Source organism: Mytilus californianus, unplaced genomic scaffold (genome assembly GCF_021869535.1).
Source record: "Mytilus californianus isolate M0D057914Y unplaced genomic scaffold, xbMytCali1.0.p SCAF_20, whole genome shotgun sequence".
Classification (NCBI taxonomy): Eukaryota; Metazoa; Mollusca; class Bivalvia; order Mytilida; family Mytilidae; genus Mytilus; species Mytilus californianus.
In genome coordinates, this window is record NW_026262669.1 from 10,254,897 (window position 1) to 10,278,298 (window position 23,402).

Below are 23,402 nucleotides of genomic sequence, written 5' to 3' on the forward strand. Positions count from 1 at the left end.
TCTAAGAGAGTAACAATCTTCATTAACGTGTAGTAATTCAAATAAGCTGTCAACTGAGAATTTCGGCTATGCTGAGGTATGTTTCAATCTGGAGTTTTTATTTCGCTGTTATCAGTTTTTCTTTATCGATTATAATTTTTGCATAATATGCATAGCATTTCTAACACACTATTTTTGTGGAAGATATGTTTTATTTACGTATTTATTTGATTCGATTATCAATAAAATTCAAGTACCAAGTCCTGTCAGTATTATTTACCGCATGTATTATGTATTTCTAATGTGTTTGAATGGTATACACAACTCCTCTTTAAGGCCTTATGACATGTAGTCTCTGAATTAAATTTGCTGACATGTGCATACACTTATTATTAAAAGTAAAGAACAATATTTTTTCTGCTGTTTTACAATCTATAACTTTTGTATAATGGCGGGAGAGGAGAACGTTCGATTTACTTTAAATACGGAGAGTACCTTATTTAGAGGTGTGGTACTGTTAGCTTGATCTGGCTATTATGCAAAAGTAATTTAGATTGTAATACAATTTATGAACAGTTAAGTGGAACTACGTTCGGCTTTGTGGTGTGAAATTATGGTGTCATTACAACTAAATTAATTTATGAGTAAAACCAGAATACTGAAAAGAAGAAAAACATATTGATTTTGCTTAAGGTTCTTTCTAACTTATTGCTCAATATTCTCTTGTCCATGTTTTGTAAAATTTGATGAAACTTTGACTACATAGTTTAAGTTTTACAATCTTAACTCACAGATTGTACCTACATGTTGACTGCTAACAAAACTTTAATATTCTATAACTATACCAGTTAACTATTTAAGAATGAGGGGATCAACATTTTATTTTACAGAGTTTGTCTTGATTAAAGGGAAGCTTAGTAAATGTTTTTATGATATTCATGTGGAAATAATAAGGTTTTTTCAATTTTTGAAAATATTATCCGATATATATATAAGGACTACAAACACTTCATTAATAGTAAATAAAAAAATAAGTCCATGTAAAGGTGTACAATGAGTAGTTTGTAATCATTCGTGTAAATTTAAAGGAGATACAACTTATTATTTTGAACATTCCCCTATTCCCTATCGATAGAAGTCTCATGATGATACAAACATTTTACATTTGAACCCTATGTTTAAACAATTTAAGCCATGTCAGTCAGATTGCCTAGCACGCAGGATTAGCGGACAAAATGTTGTAAACTAGCCCAATGATGAGGTTGGACAGATTTGATTTCATTTGACCGATTAATTTCTGAGTACACGATACCTTTAAAATTTAATGAACGATTGACACCAAATGATCAACATCGCCAATTTAACACTTGAGGTCAGGTCTGCTAACAAGTGTTTTGAATAAAATTATGAAAGATTAATGGATTGACAATACTCTGTCATGAGCATAAATGCCACGTCATTCAAACAGCAAAATCAGTATTGTATAAACAAAATAGATACCTTGTCTGCAAACCATATTGACACAGCATTTGTTTTGTGTTTTATCTTGTGTTCTGTGCATGTCCATTCCTCCTTTGATGACAATGTGTGGTCAAAAAAGCAAAGGTCTGTTCCGCAAACTATACCAATCTGAATGGTAAACGGCAAATCTCTAGTACAATCAGAATCCTCTGAAACTGAGAAATAGAAATTGGAAATGTTTGTGATAGCATGTGTGAGGCATTCCTGAGCTGTAGATGCAATTGTTGGTACAATGGAGATTTTGTTTTCTTTGTGTGAAAGAGAAACTATAAATCTGTTTCCCCGAATGTCAAATCTCATATCGTGTTCCCCGTCAATTGTAACATCAGCACTGTCTGTAAAGAGCATCGAACGACTGGTTTTAGCACTGACCCGTAACTTCCACATTGATATGAAGGTGGCAATGAACCTGTACAAAATAGCTGGTGGTACAACTTCCTCCTTAAACCTATAAGCCAGATGGATGCTTCTGTTATGGTCTATCTGTTGGCTCTCTTCTCTTTTGGTACTAATCATGCATGGCACCAAAAAAAAGTCTGATCCAGCTTCATCGTCTTTTTGTCTGCAAATAATGTCCAAATGAACTAACATATCTACTATGTAATCGTTATGTGCCCAGACCTCACGAAAACAGTCTTGCTTCCATATTTCATATAAGTCCTGTTTCAACAGTTTTCCGCTTTCTTTGAGAGCTTTTAACATTTCTTTGAGGTGCGCTGGCCAAAACTGTTCATCAGTGACAATGGAACGTAGTACATCAACCAAAAACACAGGATCTATTATAACGTTATCTCTCAGGCCTGCTTCATCAAAGTAGATCAGTTTTCCCAGAGCATGGTTAACCTTTAGAAATGTTTGAAGCTGAGCAGGGGTTAATGCCATTTTGTCGTTTTGCTTGTTAATGTCATTCAGTTCATCCATTGTAAGTATTTTCTTGCTTTCCTCTACTTTTCTTGCTAGTTGAAATTCCAGAGGTACAAACTTGGTTGGCATCGGTTCTCCACAGCGAGGATGTTCTAATGCAACGTCTACCAACTGCTTCTTTAATGTGACTATTTCTTCGTCATCCTTGTTTCTTGCATTCACAAACATAAGTGGTTTATATTGAAGATGTTTTTTCCCTCCATGATTTTGAAAGAGTGCTTCGATTGAGTTTTCCAATAAACATCTCTGCTCTTCTACATCACCCTGTAATATACAAAAATCATAATGTTACATATACAGCCCTGTTTTTTTCAGAGCCTAGTGTCTTCTGTATCACCCTATTAACTTTAATAAATAGTGGTGTCCATGAACTTATCCCAACAAAACTTACTTAAACTTTGCTGGGATTTTTAAATACATGACATTTTTTTCAAAAGTATATGCGAAAAGGATACGCTTGATATTAGGTCGAGCTATTCAAGTTCAGTATAGTATAAACGAACCGTTTGCGAGTTTATTATTAATATTTGATTCAAATAACGAGAGTAATCAAAAAGCGATACCAAATTATCACGAGAGGTTAAATAAAGGCCACATTAGTATACCGCTGTTCAATAGCCATAAATCGATTTAGCAAAAAGAAATCCGGCTCACAAACCAAACCATAGGGAAACACATCAACTATAAGAGGAAAACAACGGAATAACAGAAAAATCTGAGCTGCTACAAAAAACAAACGCAATTATACATAGAACCGGACTATTTGATTACAGCTGTAATATTTCTGACTTGGTACAGGACATATTGAGACAAACATGGTGGTTTGAACATGGTTTGGTGGCTAGCTAAACCTCCCGCTTATATAGCAATGTTAAAAAACCCGCTAAAATTATAATATTACGTGACAGTAATACAGTACAAATAAATGAAAGAACACTCAGGACAGAGAAATACGTAAATAAATAAAGTAACAGTACATTACACATGTTACAACATGTAAACCACAAAATAACAACGGCCATCTTCCACACACAGTACACAAAAATATAATTATGAACTATGCGTCACACGAATGTATCAACGCCACAAAAAATGACGTCACATGTAAATTTCTAAAAATAAAATATACAATTGGGATTAAGTTTGTAATGGTGTTATTTTATGATTTTCTTTTCTAATAATTGCCAAGAATATTAATACAGAATGAAGTAAATAATTGTGTAATTAGTTGTATTATTTAACCATGTCGGTTTTTCTTCTAAATGAAAACAGTGTAAAACAAATAACTCCTGTGCATATAGTGGCATTAAATTTAAAATTATCAAAAAATGAATAGCTGATTAATTATCTTATTTTTTACACACAGATAGAAAATCTAAATAGAATTCAAATCACAACCGATAAGACATAAAACAATATCGAACCAGACTTACAAAAGACACATCATAACTAAATACATGAATTTTGGATGTACAGATACCGAGACACGTCTAATAGCAATGCGAATTCACTCTCGGCAACCCAGTAATATAGGTCACGTTTGGTACTTAGCAGACTAGATGACGTAGATGGTAAACCACAATGTAAGACGTTGTAAAAAGGTCGTTAGTTAGTTTAGACACAGACACATCGTATACACCAACCAATTCGTGATTGTGTCCATAAAATTTTCGGAGTGTCATTTTTAATCTTTCTTCCTCATTAATCTGTTGGAGCCATTTCTTTTGTGGTTAATACTTTTTTTCGTGTTGAATAGAAAATTCAGCGACTTGTTTCATCCAGTTTCTGCAATAAACTATAATACTACCATTGTTTTTCCCCTATTAGTCTTTGTTAAATTTGCACGTTTAAAAAAAATGTGCAGAATTTATCTTTGTTTCAAATAAAGTAATACTTGGCATGAGTTTTATTCTGTTCAGTACTACAGAATGAAATTCACATAACATTTCATTGCATATAAGATAATGACCATCACTGGTAGTTAAGCAACCATATGTTCACCATTTTTTTTCTGTGTACAAGGTTTAGTAACCATGTAACCTCGAGTTTCCAAAATAACCTATAAAAATACCAAACAAAAAAGAATGATGGTTTGAACCCAGATATATTTTTATCACTCAGAAATATTTTACTGCAATGTAATGAAGGACTAATTTTATACAACTGTCAAATTCAAGTGAATACTTTTTTCGAACCTTTTTCGTATGCAACCGGATGTGACGTATTATGATTTGGTGGGTATTGCACCATAACAATGAGGAATTATGTCGTTCTGTTCTAGCGCCAAACTTAACATCAGACATTTTGTAAAACGTGTACTCTTCAAAGAGTAAGAAAACTTTACAATACACAAACAAATTACGGCTAGAAGTGTACATGTTTTTGAACATGCCAAACATATATTACAGGCCACAGCCATAAGAAAAACAGATAAAATAATGGTATACAGAGTCATGTTATCACAGTGTATCATGTCTTCAGAAGCCCGTATTTAAAACGTAGATCAAAGCATGATATATATAAAGCTCTTATATTTCAAAGTCTGGTGTCTTGGTTAACCCTCTATTCTAAACATAGACCAAAACATTAGATATACAGCTCTGTTATTTCAAAGTCTCATGTCTTCTTTAACCCCCTATTCTACACATAGATCAAAACATTATACATAACGCTCTGATATTTTAGAGTCTCAGGTCGTCGTTATCCCGTATTTTAAACACAGATTAAAACTTAATATTTTAAGCTCTGCTATTTAAAAGTCTCAGGTCTTGGTTAACCCCCTTTTCTAAGCATAAATTTAACCATGAAGCTGTGTGATTTCATAGTATCGTGTCTTTTTTATCACTCTACTGTAAATTCAGAAATAAATGCGATTGTTTTATTATTGCGAAAATGCGACAGGGTTATAATGGCAATAATTTAAACTCGCAATCTGAATTGTTTATGAATAAAACAGGATTTGTTTCAATATTGCATATATTAAAATTGCATTTTAGTCTAAAATAATAAAATCGAAATGATAAATCCACGCAATAATTTCTAAATTTACAGTATTCTAAACATAGATCAAAACATTAAACATAGAGCTCTGTTATTTTTAGATTCTCGGGTCTTCGTTACCACACTATTATAAACATAGATTAAACAATTTTAAATACAGCCCTATTATTTCAGTCGTGTCATTGAGTTATGCTGGTAAGGAGGAAGGACATTGTAGAGATATTACAGCTCAGTTGTTTCAGTCATATCATTAAATAATCAGTATTGATGTTCAGTAGGATGGAGATTGTAGAGATATTACAGCTCAGTCGTTTCAGTCGTATCATTAAATATTCAGTATTGATATTCAGGAGGAAGGACATTGTAGAGGTATTACAGCTCTGTTGTTTCAGTCGTATCATTAAATAATCAGTACTGATGTTCAGAAGGAAGGACATTGTAGAGGTATTACATCTCTGTTTTTGTCAGTCGTATCATTAAATAATCAGTATTGATGTTAAGGAATAAGGACATTGTAGAGGTATTACAGCTCTGTTATTTCAGTCGTATCATTAAATAATCAGTATTGATGTTCAGGAGGAAGGGCATTGTAGATGTATGACAGTTCTGTTATTTCTTTTGTATCACTAAATAATTAGTATTGATGTTAAGGAGGAAGGAAATTGTAGAGGTATTACAGCTCTGTTATTTCAGTCGAATCATTAAAAAATTAGTATTGATGTTAAGGTGGAAGGACATTGTAGAGGTAATACAGCTCTGTTGTTTCAGTCGTATCATTAAATAATCAGTATTGATGTTCAGGAGGAAGGGCATTGTAGAGGTATTACAGCTCTGTTATTTCAGTCGAATTATTAAAACATTAGTATTGATGTTAAGGAGGAAGGACATTGTAGAGGTATTACTGTTTACCAAGAGGTTTAATCTTCTGTATAGTCATCTTCTAAATATAGCTGTATACAAGATAACAAGATTAATTAACCCCCCCCCCCCCCCCCAAAAAAAAAAAAAAAAAAAAAAATAACGAGACGGGGTTTTAATATTGGAAACAGCAGATGACAGTGAATATAGATTAAAAAGATTACAATTTAAAATCATTATAGTACGTACCTTGACTAGATCTTTGTGGGTTGCCACACACAAAATTTTCGGGTACTCTTCATTTTCAGCAAACGTCTTGCAATATGTGAGAACGGAATTGACCCAATGGATAAGATATACTACAAAAAAACATACATACATTTATATATATTGAAAGTACGAATTTACATCCATGTATAACAAAATAATATGTATAGAAATACTATAACTTCTAAAATCTTATCATTTAAATAAAAGATACCTTGTAAATTATAATCAGCCTTGTTAAGTTTGAAAAAAAAGTCTGTATGGCTGTTTTCAAAATATGGGTCCCTGTCAAATTACACTTCTGTTTTGCCTCCTAAGTTTGTGTAGTAGCCTATACGAATATATTTAAAGAACTGAGGGTACACTTTATTCCTTTTAAACAATAGGAGTTGCCTCATGCAATTTGTCTAGTCAGAATACAGGACACACCATTTGAATCCCTTGACCAAACTCACAGTTTAAATGTGCGAAATTTATTGTCATTAATGTGTGAATTCATTGTACACACGTAGTTTATCTGGTTTTTAATGACTTGCTTTGTGTACAATAAATATGCTTGGTACAGGAAAAATAAATAAACTGGTTTTTCAAGACAAAGTCATAACGCATTTGTTCAATGGTCACACGCATGACAATGCATTAACCACTTATAACAGATGATTTAAAAACTCATTTTGAGGCAATGCTTTATTTTCAACAGCTCCATAAGGTCATACGATCCAGTTTTGATCCCACTCAGCTGTGACTTTTTGACGAAATGGGGTCGAAATGTAAGAGATCCTTTGTTTGTTAAGTGAAGTTGAAAAACACTTATAGAGAGTTTTGGTTTTGCAATCAACTATTCATTATTTCAATCGACTATAACAATGAAATAATTATAATAACCAAAATACTAAACTCCGAAGTAAATCCAATCAATCAGCTATCACATTCCTCTACAGGTATTACGAGTAGAAAATAGTGGGTTAAGTTGTAGTTAAAGTTGATGTGTTTCCCTCGTTTTAGTTTGTAACCCGGATTTGTTTTCTCTCAATCGATTCATGACTTTTGAACACCGGTAGAAAATAGTGGATTTACTCTGTGTGTATATGTAGCTAACCATGTATGACAGAATGATGGGTATAATACCGTTATATTGACCAAACTGTTTGAGTCAAACAGACTTCATCGGTTAATGTGGCAATACAACGGTTCTAGCAGATAGATATGAATACATCATAGATATGCATCTTAAAATATGCTATCTATATATAAATGGACAATATATTCTTTGTATGTAAATGGGCAATATCCTTTTTGTATGTGAAGGGACAATATTTTGTTTGTACATAAGATGGACAATAAATTTCATTTATTGTACATAAGATGGACAATACATTTCATTTATAAATTTTTATGTACCTGCTGTGTTCCGTTGGCCCTGACATCCGGGGAGTTCTGTATAATCTGGTATGTCTTCATGTATATCTTTGCTGCCATTAAAGATCAGCAGAAATGTACCTCTGCTAGTAACGAAAAGTTGGTGGGTCATGTGGTAGATTTTTTGACCACCAAAATCCCACAAATCTATAGGTACAATTACCATTTCGTAGTCCCCTTTATGGCATTGAGAACGGACAAGCTTGATAATGTCCTGTTCTGACATATCTATGGCAGTCAAGTTCTCGTCTCTCTTAGTGTCCTCCATCTTTGCACGTGTGTCATCTGGAGTTTCAATATTTGAGGGTGTTTTACCTATAAAGAAACATTTTACTTTTTGCAGGAAGTAATAACTTAAAAATCATGTAAAGTTCAACAAAGGTGGTTTTGTAAGTTTGTTCAGATACGCGTGTGTGTCACGTGATCACACGTATCACACGTCTGTCATTGAACTCTAAAAGCATAGTTGTACATTTTTATGATCTCAAATGAAACATGTGTGCAATTTGAATACTTTCAATGTTAACAACACTTTACTTCCATGGCGCTTGTAATGATCATCTGCAATTTGTTTTAGAAATTAGTACAATCCAACAGAAATGGAAACGGATATTATGATGGCCAAAACCTGATATTCCTGTTTATTTTTGGTAGACCAAGTTTTTGTTTATCTATTGTAGTTTCTACATATAAAGTCAAACACTAAATTCGTGACAAATTCAATATTTAAGGGAGTTGAGTGAATACTTCAGGCAATCTGCCTAATTTGTAGATCTTACTTTGCTATTTATCTTTGATATATACAGTTGTTCTTTATTTTCAGTAGTTAATGTCAAAACAGTAAGAATTAAAAAAAAATAGCATTGACGTCTGTGAAATAAAGGCAACAGTAGTATACCGCTGTTCGACATTCATAAATAGATAGAGAAAAAAACAAATCCGGGTTAAAAACTAAAACTGAGGGAAACACATCAAATATAAGAGGAGAACTACAACACAACAGAAACACAACATTAAAATGTAACACACACAGAAACAAACTATAATATAACAATGGCCATTTTCCTGAAACACGATTTACGTCAAAAAACAGCAGGTGACTTAATTTTGCCGTAATTCTCATTCGGCAGATAATTTCCCTATCTACAGGAGTTTTTTTTTTATACAAAAGTACAAAAATGATAAAAACAAAACATTCCAGGCAAAACCTCTTTTAAGGTCAACTGATGATTCCCGCCATGATGAATTATCTGTACATCTTAGTTTCCTACTTACAGTTTCTCTCTATGGTTAATTTGATTAGGAACTTTTCGTTTTGAATTTTCCTCGGAGTTCGGTATTTTTGAAATTTTACTTTTATTTATCAGATTCTTTAAAAACAGAGAAACAGTACAAGGTAATTGTGAAGCAAACAAAGCTCATCTGATCCGACGGACACAAAATTAAAAGGAAACGTCTGTCCTTTCAACTATATATAAATATGATAATATGATAAGCTAAAGTTTATGTACTTAAAGTCTTTTTGAATATGAAATTGCATTTTTTAACTTTGACTCTCCTGCTTTTTCGACAAAAATTACGCATTATAAACCAAAAGAATTCTCAAAACATATATGCCAACCTATTCATACAAAATAGAATAATAGGTTAATTCACGAATACCCACGAAATCAACATTGATTTAGTATCCCACGAATTATACTGAATCCCCAGTAAATAAGGGTAAATTATATTGTATGCAGTCAGTACAATACCTACATCACTGATTTTCAAAAATCCCCAAATTAGAGTTGCAACAAAACTATTGAATAACATGTAAGCAAGTGTTCGCAAAGATTAGAGTACCTTATACTGATTCAAAGGGATTAATACACCTTCCTGTTGTACGTGTTTGTCTTTAAATCTTTTTTATTTACTATATAATTTCTTAGACTAATTTTTTAAGATTGACCCCTTGTTAATATCTGCCCCATTTTTATGATTAAACAAGCACAACTGAAGACCATTGTTTTCATAAAATATAATACATTTGTCTTTCAAAATATATATGATTCATTTGCATATTCACACATTATAATAACACAACTGTACCTTTAAATGCTTTCTGTATTCGATTTGGGAGATCAAGGAAAGCTTGGAGCTTTGACTTCTTTTTGACAGCACGGGGAATATTGTCCTGAGAATTAAGAGCACCTGGGTTTGACATGTCCCTGCTTTGTGTTATTGCACCTGCATCCGGAATAGATGTAACATCATCTTGATTCTTCGTCTCCTCGCTATGTTTTACTGCACCTGGATCTTCTATGTCGTCAACTGATTTAACAGCACCTGCTGTAGCTGTCACTTCTTTACTCCTGAGTAAGCTTTGAACTGTTGCGTTCAATATGGTTCCTAATAATGAATAATCTCATTCATCAAAAACAATGTTGTTTTTTTTCGAAATTAAATTTCAAAGTTTGTAAAACAATGTATAATCGCATAAACATGTAAAGCGCAACTTTACGTTTTAGTATATATACACTATCGAAGTACGTATAATCTTACGATGTGAATGAGGCGAGAGGACGGGGGTTAATGTGTGAAACTTGCTTCCCCTACCATGTGTTGTGCCTTAACATGGTCGAGCTCTCTAGAAAATGTGGTGTTGTGAATTGGTGTTTATCTTTGTTTATTTCTTTTCTCCGAAAGTTGAGTGATGGTAGTTTTTGTGGTCTGGTATATTGTCCAATATGATGTTTATTACTGCAATCCTGTCTATGTATTTAAGAAAGCAATAGATAACTTCGACTGCAGGTTTGTCAACTATTGCGACAAGCGTAATACACTGAATGAAAACTACCATCATTCCGTATCAACCGGTTAAAAAGGATTTCACCTTTGTACTTCAAATTAGAAATGTGTATCTTAATGAAATAGAATCTGTCTTTGTCTATATTCAAAGTTTTTTTTTTCATTTTAGGGATCAATAACATGTAAATATGTTTACTTTCTGGGAGACATTTCCACATCTGCATTGATTTTATTCGGCGTCTTTAATTTTGAATGCTGATCCGTCTTAAAGGTTGCACTTTGTAAATACAGCTGTTTCTCAAACCACGCCTCTTTTGGGGAGATATTTAATATTCATAGGTATGTTAATTTGTTAACGTACTGGTTCCCATTGATGATCTCTGTGTTTCATCTCATAGAGACATCACTTGGGAATGTAACCAGTATAGAAAAACATGGTAGCGGCTAAATTTTAATTCTTAGGAGGTCCAAAAATGGAGGTAAGGGTAGTATAGAATTTTAGTATAAGTTTAAACTCTTAGAAGTTCAGGGCATATAAATGTTGAAAATATGCCGCACAGCCCTATATTTTGACCTTTGAATAAAATAGTGGTGCATATAAACTTTCCGTTCTGGGATATTATTTTTCACGAAACTTCATAGTAAAAGTGTCACAGTTTTAGCCGCAAAGGGAGTTCCTATGGGAAATTGCATTGTCTGTATTTACAGAATTGCAACCTATATAGGGTTAAAAAATAGAACATACAGAATTTCACAAAATCTGGTTTATCTCAGAGATTTTAAAGAATTTAACTCAAATATGAAGTTTTATAAATATTTCATGAAGATTGAGAAAATCCTGGGCCTTAACTATGATGACTCAGCATAAATTCACAGTTTACAGTATGCATGGTTTACTTAAAGCCCTGAATTCAAAATAAATTCATAATATATGCCTATTTGTAATTTAAATTGTTTAGAAGTGCTTATATTTACTCTTCGCAGTAATTGCAACTCATTGATCCTTCCTAAATATTTCTGGTGGGGTGTTTTTGTCCTGTCGATAACCCAAAAGTAAGCCGTAACGCCTAAATGTGCTTTTTTGTGACTGCGGCATAAAAAAGTACAAGCTAGAATTACAAAAAGACCTCAGTAAAACTGACAATAGTGTGTTCTATCCTAAATATGTAGTAAATATTCCACATTGCTAGAAACAGGGGATAAAATTAGGAAATGTGAGGCCCCAGGGGCAAAACACAGAGAAAAATGCATACCCCTGAGTCATAAAACAGATAATTTAACTTGTAAATGCTATGATTTTTTTATTTTAAAGGTCTTTTATAAAGTAAACAATAACTGTGCTAGGAAGTTATGCAAAATCAGATGTAAGCAGTCATTTCAATCAAACTTTTAGTGAATTTATGCACCAGACTGATATCTTCATAAATACAACTTTTGCAAATATGGCTTTGTTTAAACACTTCTAGGACATATATTAACTAACTTATGTTAGATATATGGTTAGGGATGATACTGTTGTGACAAGAATTCTAAACTGACCATTTGAGGCAGAAATTGTGAACTTTCATTGACAAATAGGCATACAGTAAGATGTGGACTGGAGACACAGGCAGGATTGGATACTTTGTATAATCTTGAATGTTTGAATGCTTAACTACTAAACAATACATTTATAGTATTCTAAAATGCTTTCAATTTGTTATCAGAATAGTTTCAAACAGGTTTTAGACAGTTCATGTCAGAAAACATTCACATAGGGTAAGCTGGCAATAATAAGAGTCTTGTTTTCAAAATCTTTAAAAAATTGAAACAGGGGCAGGGGTATAAAATGTACTGTAAAAGGAGACTTAGAGTATATGCAGTCATTTCTTTAAGGCTATAATTCTGATAAATAAGTATTGTTGTGAGAAAAAGTGTTTTTAGAGAGTTTTCTATTTGAATAAATGTTTGTATAGGTTGCACTTTGTAAATACAGCTGTTTCTCAAACCACGCCTCTTTTGGGGAGATATTTAATATTCATAGGTATGTTAATTTGTTAACGTACTGGTTCCCATTGATGATCTCTGTGTTTCATCTCATAGAGACATCACTTGGGAATGTAACCAGTATAGAAAAACATGGTAGCGGCTAAATTTTAATTCTTAGGAGGTCCAAAAATGGAGGTAAGGGTAGTATAGAATTTTAGTATAAGTTTAAACTCTTAGAAGTTCAGGGCATATAAATGTTGAAAATATGCAGCACAGCCCTATATTTTGACCTTTGAATAAAATAGTGGTGCATATAAACTTTCCGTTCTGGGATATTATTTTTCACGAAACTGATAGTAAAAGTGTCACAGTTTTAGCCGCAAAGGGAGTTCCTATGGGAAATTGCATTGTCTGTATTTACAGAATTGCAACCTAAAAGTCTAAGATGGTGACATAGAAAACAGACTCAAGTGACATGTATTATATTATGAATAGAGTGCAAGATTTTATTAAAATCAGATTCATGTAATCATGTTCGCATTATTTGTTTTAGTCAAAGTGGGGGATTAGCAATCTAAATATTGGAATTTTTACTCTTACACAAATTTTTAATCTAAGTCTATGTTTTATTCAAAGTGTAACTCGAGTTGCCCATATTCCTCGGCATGACGCGAACATTGACCTTGTTTTTTTTCTAATTCTTACTCAAACTTCGTTCTGCTTTGAATCTTATTCAAACTGTAACTGATCATTAGCTCCGACTAAACACGTTGTTACAAATGTATTTCTGAATCAAACTTTGACCTGAAGTTTAAATCCTATTCTTTCTGGGACATTCATCAATCTGTAGCTCAAACTCCACATCTTACTTTAAGTGTCATTTGAATAAGTAAATTACTATTGTTTATTTGCTTAAATTATAAATACCATGCTTTAGGAAAATCCAACAACGTTCTTTTATGTCCATACCAGCCCTTCCCAGGTATATCCATATACCGTCCGTAGATTTCCGTTCCTCTGGAGCCTCGTCTCCAACCAAAATTTTAGCTAAACTCGTTTTACCCACGGCAAATGGACCAGTCAAAAAAATTCTATTCCAAAAGCATTTGTAAGCCCCGCTCATTAGCAGACCTTTAAATTCCTTATCTGAAAAGATCTGTACTTCTTCTTTAGGGCCTGTTAAAATTAAAACCGAAACTAATATAAATTACAAAATTAAGATATCAATTCTGAACTATTATTCTGCAAAAACGAAATAAAAACAGCCAGTATGAGCAAGAAGCTGCAAGCGATTTCGTGCAATGGATATCTATTGCAATACTAGACATAAAACACAATTCTAAGTGTGTATAAAACAATTTAAAAGTATTGTTGGACAAGACAGAGTTGAATATACCTTCACATGAACACAGTGCATATGTCACATGACGCTTATCTTATAAACTTATCCTACCTAAATTATGTGTTCAGCTGCCAAAGATTAATTTGCCTGTTATTTTTGGGTTCCTTACAGTCATTAAGATATTATCGAACGCATACAACTTATGAAGTTACTCTCAGTCAAAAACATTGGTTCATATAGCTCTTACATAAAGGCAACAGTAGTATTCGTGTCTCGGTACAGGACATTTTAATAAAAACAGTGGGTTGATATAAATAAGAAGATGCTGTGTAAGTGCCGATGAGACAACTCTCCATCCAAGTTCCAATGTATAAAAAGAAATCAATCATTGGTCAAAGTATGACCTTCAACACGGAGCCTTGGCTGACACCGAACAGCAAGTGATAGGGCCCCATAATGACTAGTGTAAAGCAATTCAAAAAGGAAAACCAACGGTCTTATCTACATTAAAAACGAGAAACGAGAAACACTTATGAACCACACCAACGACAACCACTGAACAAATGGCTTCTAAACCTAGTTTTACGGCTAGCCAAACCTTCCGCTTATATGGCAATGTTAAAAATTCTTTTTGAAACTACACTTTCTTTACGTGCTTAGGTAATTATCTATATTCGGCTTTCTCAAATTTAGTTCTGAGCGTTCCTGACAAAGAGAAATCCAGAAAAGTCCTTTGGGAATATAACATTTAAAAAGTTGTATTTTCATTCCTAAATACAAACTTTAGGCTTTGAGTGTACCTGAGGGAAGTTAAATTCAGAAAAGTGTTTCGGATGCATGAAGGTATTTAACGTGTTGTTTTCATTTTTTTTTTTTTTGACAATGCTTGATCAAAAAGACCAATGATAGGTCTGTATAAAAAATTCATGGTACTTGTAAACAGCAAGTGCCTAAATATAACTTCCCTATACCTTTGTCATGTTGTAGTGTATAGCGTGTGTGAAATCTTGACCATTGAACAACAAGTGACAGAAAACAGATCTTTAATTTGTAACACTGTACATCTCAACATCAAAACATTTCAGACCAAAAATCAAATCATCACTTCACAAAGAAATTGTGAAAACGTAGAACAAATCCATCGGCATGAAAATTAAAGCATATTCAAACAAGAAGTTCTGAATATCGCTCATATAGTAATATTAAAATTCACAGCACAGACCAAATCATTTAGCGGAAAAGTATGTAACACAATATTTTCCATGCTCCGCATATAATAACACAAATGAAAGTATTTCCAAATACGAATTGACTACCAGACATAAATGAACATCCCTTATACGTTCAGCATAACATTCAAGTGTACCAAACCAGTTATTAAATCTTTAACAGTGAGCATATTCTCTTGCAAAAAGACTTAAACCAGTATTGCATAAAAGCATTCACAGTGATCAAAACGGGTATGTAAAAAACAGATATATTGGGTTTGATATTAGACAAATCCAAGATTTTATAGACTTTTCAGAAAAATTCAACGTAGACGGGGCAATCCTTTTTTTTGTAAGATTGTTCAAAGGCATTTGACTCGTTAGAATGGGAATTTATGTATTGTTCATTAAAGAAATTTGGCTTTCAGAAATCTTTACTGAAGTGAATAATTACTTTATATACAGATATAAAGGGTTGTATATTAAATAATGGGTGGATTTCAAGACCCTTCAGCATTGAGCGCGGGATCCGTCAAGGGTGTCCCTCGAGTTCTATAATTTTCGTTATTGCTGTTGAAATGTTAGCCTGTAGATTAAGACAAGATAACAAATTTAAAGGTTTTCAAATCAAACTAGATAATAAAACACATACTCTAAAGTTAAGCCAGCTTGCAGATGACACCACTTTATTTTTAAATTCAAAACAAGAAGTTTCATTAACTTTGAACATTTTCGAAATGTTCGGATCACTTTCAGGCCTAAAGCTTAATCGAAATAAAATAGAGGGGATATGGCTCGGACATTTAAAGTCATGTAAAGATAGAGTTGGAAACATTACGTGGACACAAGAACCGATAAAAGTTTAGGGATATTTTTTGGACTTAATAAAAATGAGTGCAAAAAATTAAAAAGACAATACGAAAAATCGGAAAAAATAATTAAAGATTAGAATAAAAGAAAATTAAATATGTTAAGTAAAATAACTCTTGTTAAATCACTAATCCTACCAAATATAACCTATGTTGCATCAGTAACAGAAATTGATAAATAAAAGCAACAGTAGTATACCCCTGTTCGAAACTCATAAATCGAAAGAGATAAAAACAAATCCGGGTTACAAACTAAAACTGAGGGAAACGCATCAAATATAAGAGGAGAACAACGACACAACAAAAACACAACATTAAAAATGTAACACACACAGAAACGAACTATAATATAACAATGGCCATTTTCCTGACTTGGTATAGGACATTTTAAGACAAAAATGGTGGGTTGAACCTGGTTTTGTGTCATGCCAAACCTCCCGCTTTAATGGCAACGTCAAACACAACACCAAAACGACAACATTACATGACAGGACCACAATACAAATAAATGGGAGAACATATAGGACAAAGAAACACACGAATAATAGCTAACAAAAGGTACTAGGCTTAACATTCAATACGCCAGACGTGCGTCTCGTCCACACAATACCATCCAGTGACGCTCAGATGAAAAAAGCTTGAAAGCCAAAACAAGTACAAAGCCGAAGAGCACCGAGGACCAAAACTTCCAAAAAAAAAACGGCCAGGGTTTTCTGCCTGGGACAAGAACATCCTTATTATTTAGAATAATTTATAATTTTGCAAACAGTAAATTTTATAAAATGACTATATAATAGATACACATGATAAAACCGAAGTGGGGACTAACTACAGAATAAAAACGGATACATTACATAAAACAACTTAATCCAACATATAAAAATACACAGCCGAGTTAGCCAAAGCATCAACGCACAAAGTGACGTCACATTTGAAATTATAAAGATAAAGAATACCTCGCAAAATTAAAAAAAATAATATATAGTTTTATATGTAATAATAAACCAGAAAAAGTTAAAAGAGCTATAATAAGTAAAAATTATCATGCTGGCGGGCTTAAAATGATAGACATAGATAAATATATAGAATCCATAAATCCATAAATATTAATTGGGTAAAAAGACTCATTGATAATGAAGACTCATCACCCAATTGGAAAGTCTTACCAAAATTTTACTTAGACAAATTTGGACAAGAATTCCTTATATTCAAAATGGACTTTAACAATATTACTTTGATTAATAAACTAAAAGAAATTGTTCCAGAATTTTACTTAAAAATAATCACCATCTTACGGTGTTTATATATCTCAACTTGTACGATTCGCTCGTGTATGTAGCAATGTTTTAGATTTTAACGAGAGAAATTTATGTATTACTGAAAAATTATTACATCAGGGTTTTCGATATCACAAACTAGTCAAAACATTTACTAAATTTTATCATCGGTATAAGGACATCATTCGTAAATATAGCTCAACATGCAGACTTCTTATACGTTCAGGTATTTCACATCCAACTTTTTATGGAAATATTCTTTATAAAGCACAAAAATGTCAGTATTCACCTCTGAAGCTAACAAAACCTTTAAATAGACTTATTAAGAAGGGATATAGTTACGATACTGTTGTCAGGTCATTAAAGATTGCATATTTTGGCGTTAATATTGATTCACTTATAGGGTCTTTGCATCGGCACTAAACACAATTATTTAAAAAAAAGTTGTTGGCATGACACGGGTTATGTTCTTCTCATATATGTTATGATGGTATCATACTAAACCCCTAACGGGAAGGATTGTGCCTGATATTCATATGATGAAGACATAATCTTTCAATCAGTTTAATTGAAGTCTGGAGCTGGCATGTCAGTTAACTGCTAGTAGTCTGTTGTTATTTATGTATTATTGTCATTTTGTTTATTTTCTTTGGTTACATCTTCTGACATCAGACTCGGACTTCTCTTGAACTGAATTTTAATGTGCGTATTGTTATGCGTTTACTTTCCTACATTGGCTAGAGGTATAGGGGGAGGGTTGAGAACTCATAAACAGGTTTAACTCCGCCGCATTTTTGCGCCTGTCCCAAGTCAGGAGCCTCTAGCCTTTGTTAGTCTTGTATTATTTTTAATTTTGGTTTCTTGTGTACAATTTGGAGTTTAGTATGGCGTTCATTATCACTGAACTAGTATATATATTTGTTTAGGGGCCAGCTGAAGGACGCCTCCGGGTGCGGGAATTTCTCGCTGCATTGAAGACCTGTTGGTGACCTTCTGCTGTTGTCTGTTCTATGGTCGGGTTGTTGTCTCTTTGACACATTCCCCATTTCCATTCTCAATTTTATATCATGGATAAACTCAATATCTTAAAAAGAATCAGATCAACTAACATATAAGCATATCAGACAGCAACTCATATGGGACAATAAGCATATCAAATTAAATGGCAAATGTCTTATTTTCAAAAATTGGATAAACAGCAACATTTTATTTTTAAATGATATAATTGATGATAAAGGAAAAATTAATCGAAATAAGATTTTAGATAAACTATCTTCCCATTCTAATTGGTTTTCGGAATATACTAAATTGATGAAAGCAATACCAACACAGTTGTTACAAGAGCTAATAAAAGAAGAATCAATTAAAACAAAAGTCGCTACCGACTCCGAATTTAAATTCAAAGATAGAGAAGGAAAAATGGTACCAATAAAAACATTTTCCTCGAAAGATATCTACATCTCGCTTTTAAATAGATAATTTGAGAAAACAATATGATTTCAAAAATGGGACAGAGTTCTTCATTTAAATAACAATACAAGGAAAAGAGAACACATGTTGTACTATACCTTTAACTATATCCAAGATAATACATTGAGAATGTTAAGATGGAAATTTCTACATCACATTTTACCAACCAAACAATTACTTTTCTCTTGGAAAAAAAATAAAACTCCTTTATGATATATATGTAATGTCATTGAAGATTATGCATATTACTTTCTGACATGCAAATACCTGAAATCATTTTGGGATCAAATAAAACTAATACTAGACAAACTTAAAATAGGACATCATTTACTATCACTTGCATCACTTTTGTAGGGATAAAAGATAAACGATACAAATTATTACAATATTAACAATTTTTTAACAACCATAATTGTTTACTTTATATAAAGTATATTATATATCCGAGCAGAAAACAAAACAAATAATGTGTTTGAAATTTTCAAAAATGAACAACATTACGAAATATTGACAAATAAACAAGGCAAATATAAAACTTCTACAATTTGGTTGCAGGAAAAATAAATTTATGTTCTTAACTAAGATTTATAGTATATCATATTAATTTTTTTTTTCTGTTACACATTATTTATTATCAAAACTGTATATTGTGTACTAACAAGTACTAACCTTATCACTGAAATGATATATACTAACGTTAACGAGGCCGGGATAAGGTACCGGTACTTTATGTATCTCTAACAAATGTACATTTCAAATTTTATATAGAATTTAAAAAAAAAAACAAAAAAAACAGTGAGTTACAGTTTCATAGATGTATATCACACATATTATTTTTATCATATAAACAATCAAACCTGTGGGGACTTGTAAAAGACCTTTCTGCTGTGGGATTTTTGAGCTGACATTTTTCTTTTCTGTTGACATGACAGTCTACAATATGAAATGTACTTGTAATAGATATCAAATTAGATATTTAACTAAATGTTATAACATGTCTGACTTGCTCACCTGCAATCAATGCATATTGTTGATTTAATAAATGTTCTTGTAGTTTCCATTGGTTGAAGTCAAATATTAACATACATTACTCATAATACGAAATCTAACGATTGTTTTTGATCAAATGATTATGTAATTAACACGGATAAAATTTGTTTTATAAGCAAATTTGTTAGACTGATGAATAATATCAAGATTCCAACAAAATTAAACATGCCATGTCAACAAATAAAAAAAAAACTCATAATGATGTTTATACTGTTAAACCAATGCTTTATTATTCTTTAATTGTACACAAAAAGTAAAAACACACCCAGTGTTAAATATTTAATTTCATATTAATGCTAAAAATATATTATCACTCAGCATTTTAAACTCGTCTTTTACTTGTGTTCTACATTTTTACCACTTTGAACATCGACAAATCTTCATTTATAGTTTTTCAAGGAGACAAACATATGGTTGAGTCCAATGAGATATCGAACAATCAAGATATACTCATCAGAGTCAACAATGCAAACAGAATATTTGCTGGGACTGACAAAATCATCAATTGAACAAAGTGTTGACACAACCTAACTGGATCGACAAAATAAGGTTTTTCTAGATTAGTTATTTTCATTAACTTTCTGGAAGATAAACTGTCATTAGAATTTTGATGTTAACATTTTCCTGTTTAAGTGATTTTGATGAATTAGACATCTTACCTAATATCAACAAAAAATGCATCTCATACCCAAGCATTGGACATGTTAGAACTTGCCGTATGGTAATTTTACAGATATTTGTACATTGTTGAGGACTGTATGTTGACTTTAAAATTTTCATTTTTATTTTGTTGTGTTTTAGGGTTGCTATCTTCATGACCTAGTATTACTGTTGTTGTATATCTTACAAATGTTGTTGTATATCTTACAAATGTTTTTTGAATAGATGGATAGTTTTTATCAATACTATACATACTGCTAAAGCTCAGATTGATTCCTATACTACATAGTCACATGACAACAATATTAGTTTTTGATGTTCCATGTTGGTTTCTCTTAAAGTATTAACATAGTCTGTATACTTTTGTGATCTTTTTCTACCATTTAATAAGACAAAACATGTACCTTGAGAAAGTCCATTATTTCGTTCTTTTCTTTTCTTTTTTCACTAGAATCTTGTCCGTTTTTTTCTGCAGCCAGCTGGTAAGGAGTTTTACCCTAAAATACAATCTAACAATTTACATGTTTACCTTCAAATATCATTGGGTATTCTTTTGTTTTACAACATGTCAAGTGCAAATAAAACACTTATACATTGATACGTTCATGGATATAGGGAAACCACTAATGTTATTGTTCTACAAGAATAGATATTTTATATCTTGTATACAAATTTTTGAAAACATGTGCAGTCAAATATCCAGAAAATACAAGTTTACCCCAAGCCACGAAAATTCTTACCTCCGGACATACATGAATCCAAAATACTTGTTATGGTTATTTTACTTACATTATCTATGATATTGATTCATTTGAATTATTCTATATCTTTCTTATATAGATGAATATGAGTATGAGAGTCAACATTGCTTGATTGTAATGATGAAGATTTTTGATAATACTTTCGTAATATGAATTGTTAAAGGCAAATTGTAGAGCAGTATTAAAACATTCGTCGCTGTCCCTTTATATTTTGTTTTTCATTGGTTGGTGGTAGTGTTTGATTGGTGACTGTGTCTATGTGGACTAATAACAGGTGATGGCATCTTTATAATAAAGGTATAACATCTATTAAGGGCTTTGCTTCTTTACCTGATTGTTAGCATATATCTGATTGGTAAATGTATATATAGGGACTTATATACAATATAATTACATTTTGACGTTTTGCAGCTGTATCATTACATTTAGTTTTTGATTTGTTGTTGGTAGTTTATGATGGCTGTTGTTTATACGAATGAATATGACAGTTATTTATTCGGTTGATGTGTTTGAGCTTTTGATTTTGCCATTTGGTTATGGACTTTCCGTTTTGAATTTTCCTCGGAGTTCGGTAATTTTGTTATATTTCTTTTTAATGACAAAATAAGATAAAACAAAATCATTGGCATGGTTTTAATAGTTTGTGATTTATTAGCAGTTAGTCGTTGGTTGTGCCTGATATCTGGTTCGTTTTCGACCGGTGACTTAGTATCTGGCTTGTATTGGTCTTTGCGTCTTTGGTATAATGAGGTTGTGGGTAGATTGTAGCACATGGTAACTGTCATTTAATTGATTAGTGACTTGGTATCTGTCCTGTAAAAATGTTGGTATTTGCGTCTTCAGTGAAATGAGGTTGTGGGTAGTTGGTATCTCTAGTGTTAATAGTTGGTGCTTAGTGATTTAGTGTAATTACGTGGTTATTTTTTGTAGTACCTGGTCACAGTCATGTGTTTGATTAGTGACTTGGTATATCTAGCTTTTTATAGTTGGTGTTAAGTGTTTTAGTGTAAGAAAATAGTTGTCGTTGGAAGTAACTTGTAACAATCTGTGTTTGACTAGTAGCTTGGCATTCTAGTGTTTAAACTTTGGTGTGAAATGTTTAAGTGTAATGAGGTGGTTGGTTGTTGGTAGTTAATGTTTACTGTCATGTTGTGATTAGTAACTTGATATTTAATAATGGTGGTGTTAGTGTTTCGGTGTAATGCGGTGGATCATTGTTTGTAGTACATGTTTAAGTCATGTGTTTGATTAGTGACGTGATATATAGTGTTTTATAGTTGGTGTTTAGTGTCTAAGTGTAATGAGGTGGTTGATTTTTTGTGGTACATGTTTGCAGTCGAGTGTTTGATTAGTGACTTGACATATAATGTTAAATAGTTACTGTTAAGTATTACAGTGTCAATATCTTAAGTACTTTGTTGACTATTGATAGTAACTAAGGATGTCATGTTTTGAATGTTTACTTTGTATCTTAAGTATTTGATGTTGTTGTTTTTGTTTTTGTTTTAAATGTCTGATTGATGGTTGGTTGTAGATAGTGCCTGATGATGGTCATATTTGTGCTTGGATACATTCCTGTCATTTTATTATAGTTTTTTTTTACTAAATAATTAATACAAAATGTAAATATTACGTGTGTTTATTTGCATTTGGATACACATAAAATTAAACCAAATTCCGACGACTGTTACAATACCTCAGTATACTATAACATATTACCTGGTATGTCACATCCAAGGGACTGATTCCTCCCTCTTTTATCAGCCATTTTGTGACATGTAAATGACCATACTCAGCAGACAAATGTAAAGCATTTTTTCCATCCTATAAAAATACCACAGTATGTTACAATCAAGGCAATGTTGTGTAATTAGTATCGACAAAATACAACATAAATGTGTTATAACTGTCATTAAAAACTGTTTGATAAGTTAAGCAATACTATTTGATAGGTATAAACGATACATGTATATATTTATATATCAAAACATGAGTGGACATAACATAATAAAATAACAGTCCCAATAGTGTGTATAGTC

General features: G+C 32.1%; 2 protein-coding genes across 2 annotated transcripts in view; both read right to left on the reverse strand.

Moving 5' to 3' along the window:
- Positions 1-23,402, reverse strand: part of LOC127731748 (multiple epidermal growth factor-like domains protein 10) — a 455,295-nt gene that overhangs the window by 106,453 nt on the left and 325,440 nt on the right. The gene's annotated exons all lie outside the window — the stretch shown is intronic.
- The window catches only part of LOC127731746 (uncharacterized), a 49,813-nt gene that overhangs the window by 25,816 nt on the left and 595 nt on the right, over positions 1-23,402 (reverse strand). Inside the window, exons 2-9 of the mRNA XM_052240582.1 lie at positions 23,083-23,187; positions 21,007-21,099; positions 19,750-19,825; positions 13,654-13,902; positions 10,060-10,359; positions 7,951-8,283; positions 6,532-6,641; positions 1,480-2,688 (exon numbers count right to left, since the gene is read on the reverse strand). Of these exons, the coding sequence (XP_052096542.1) occupies positions 1,480-2,688; positions 6,532-6,641; positions 7,951-8,283; positions 10,060-10,359; positions 13,654-13,902; positions 19,750-19,825; positions 21,007-21,099; positions 23,083-23,187 (2,475 nt within the window). The remainder of the gene's footprint in view (positions 1-1,479; positions 2,689-6,531; positions 6,642-7,950; positions 8,284-10,059; positions 10,360-13,653; positions 13,903-19,749; positions 19,826-21,006; positions 21,100-23,082; positions 23,188-23,402) is intronic.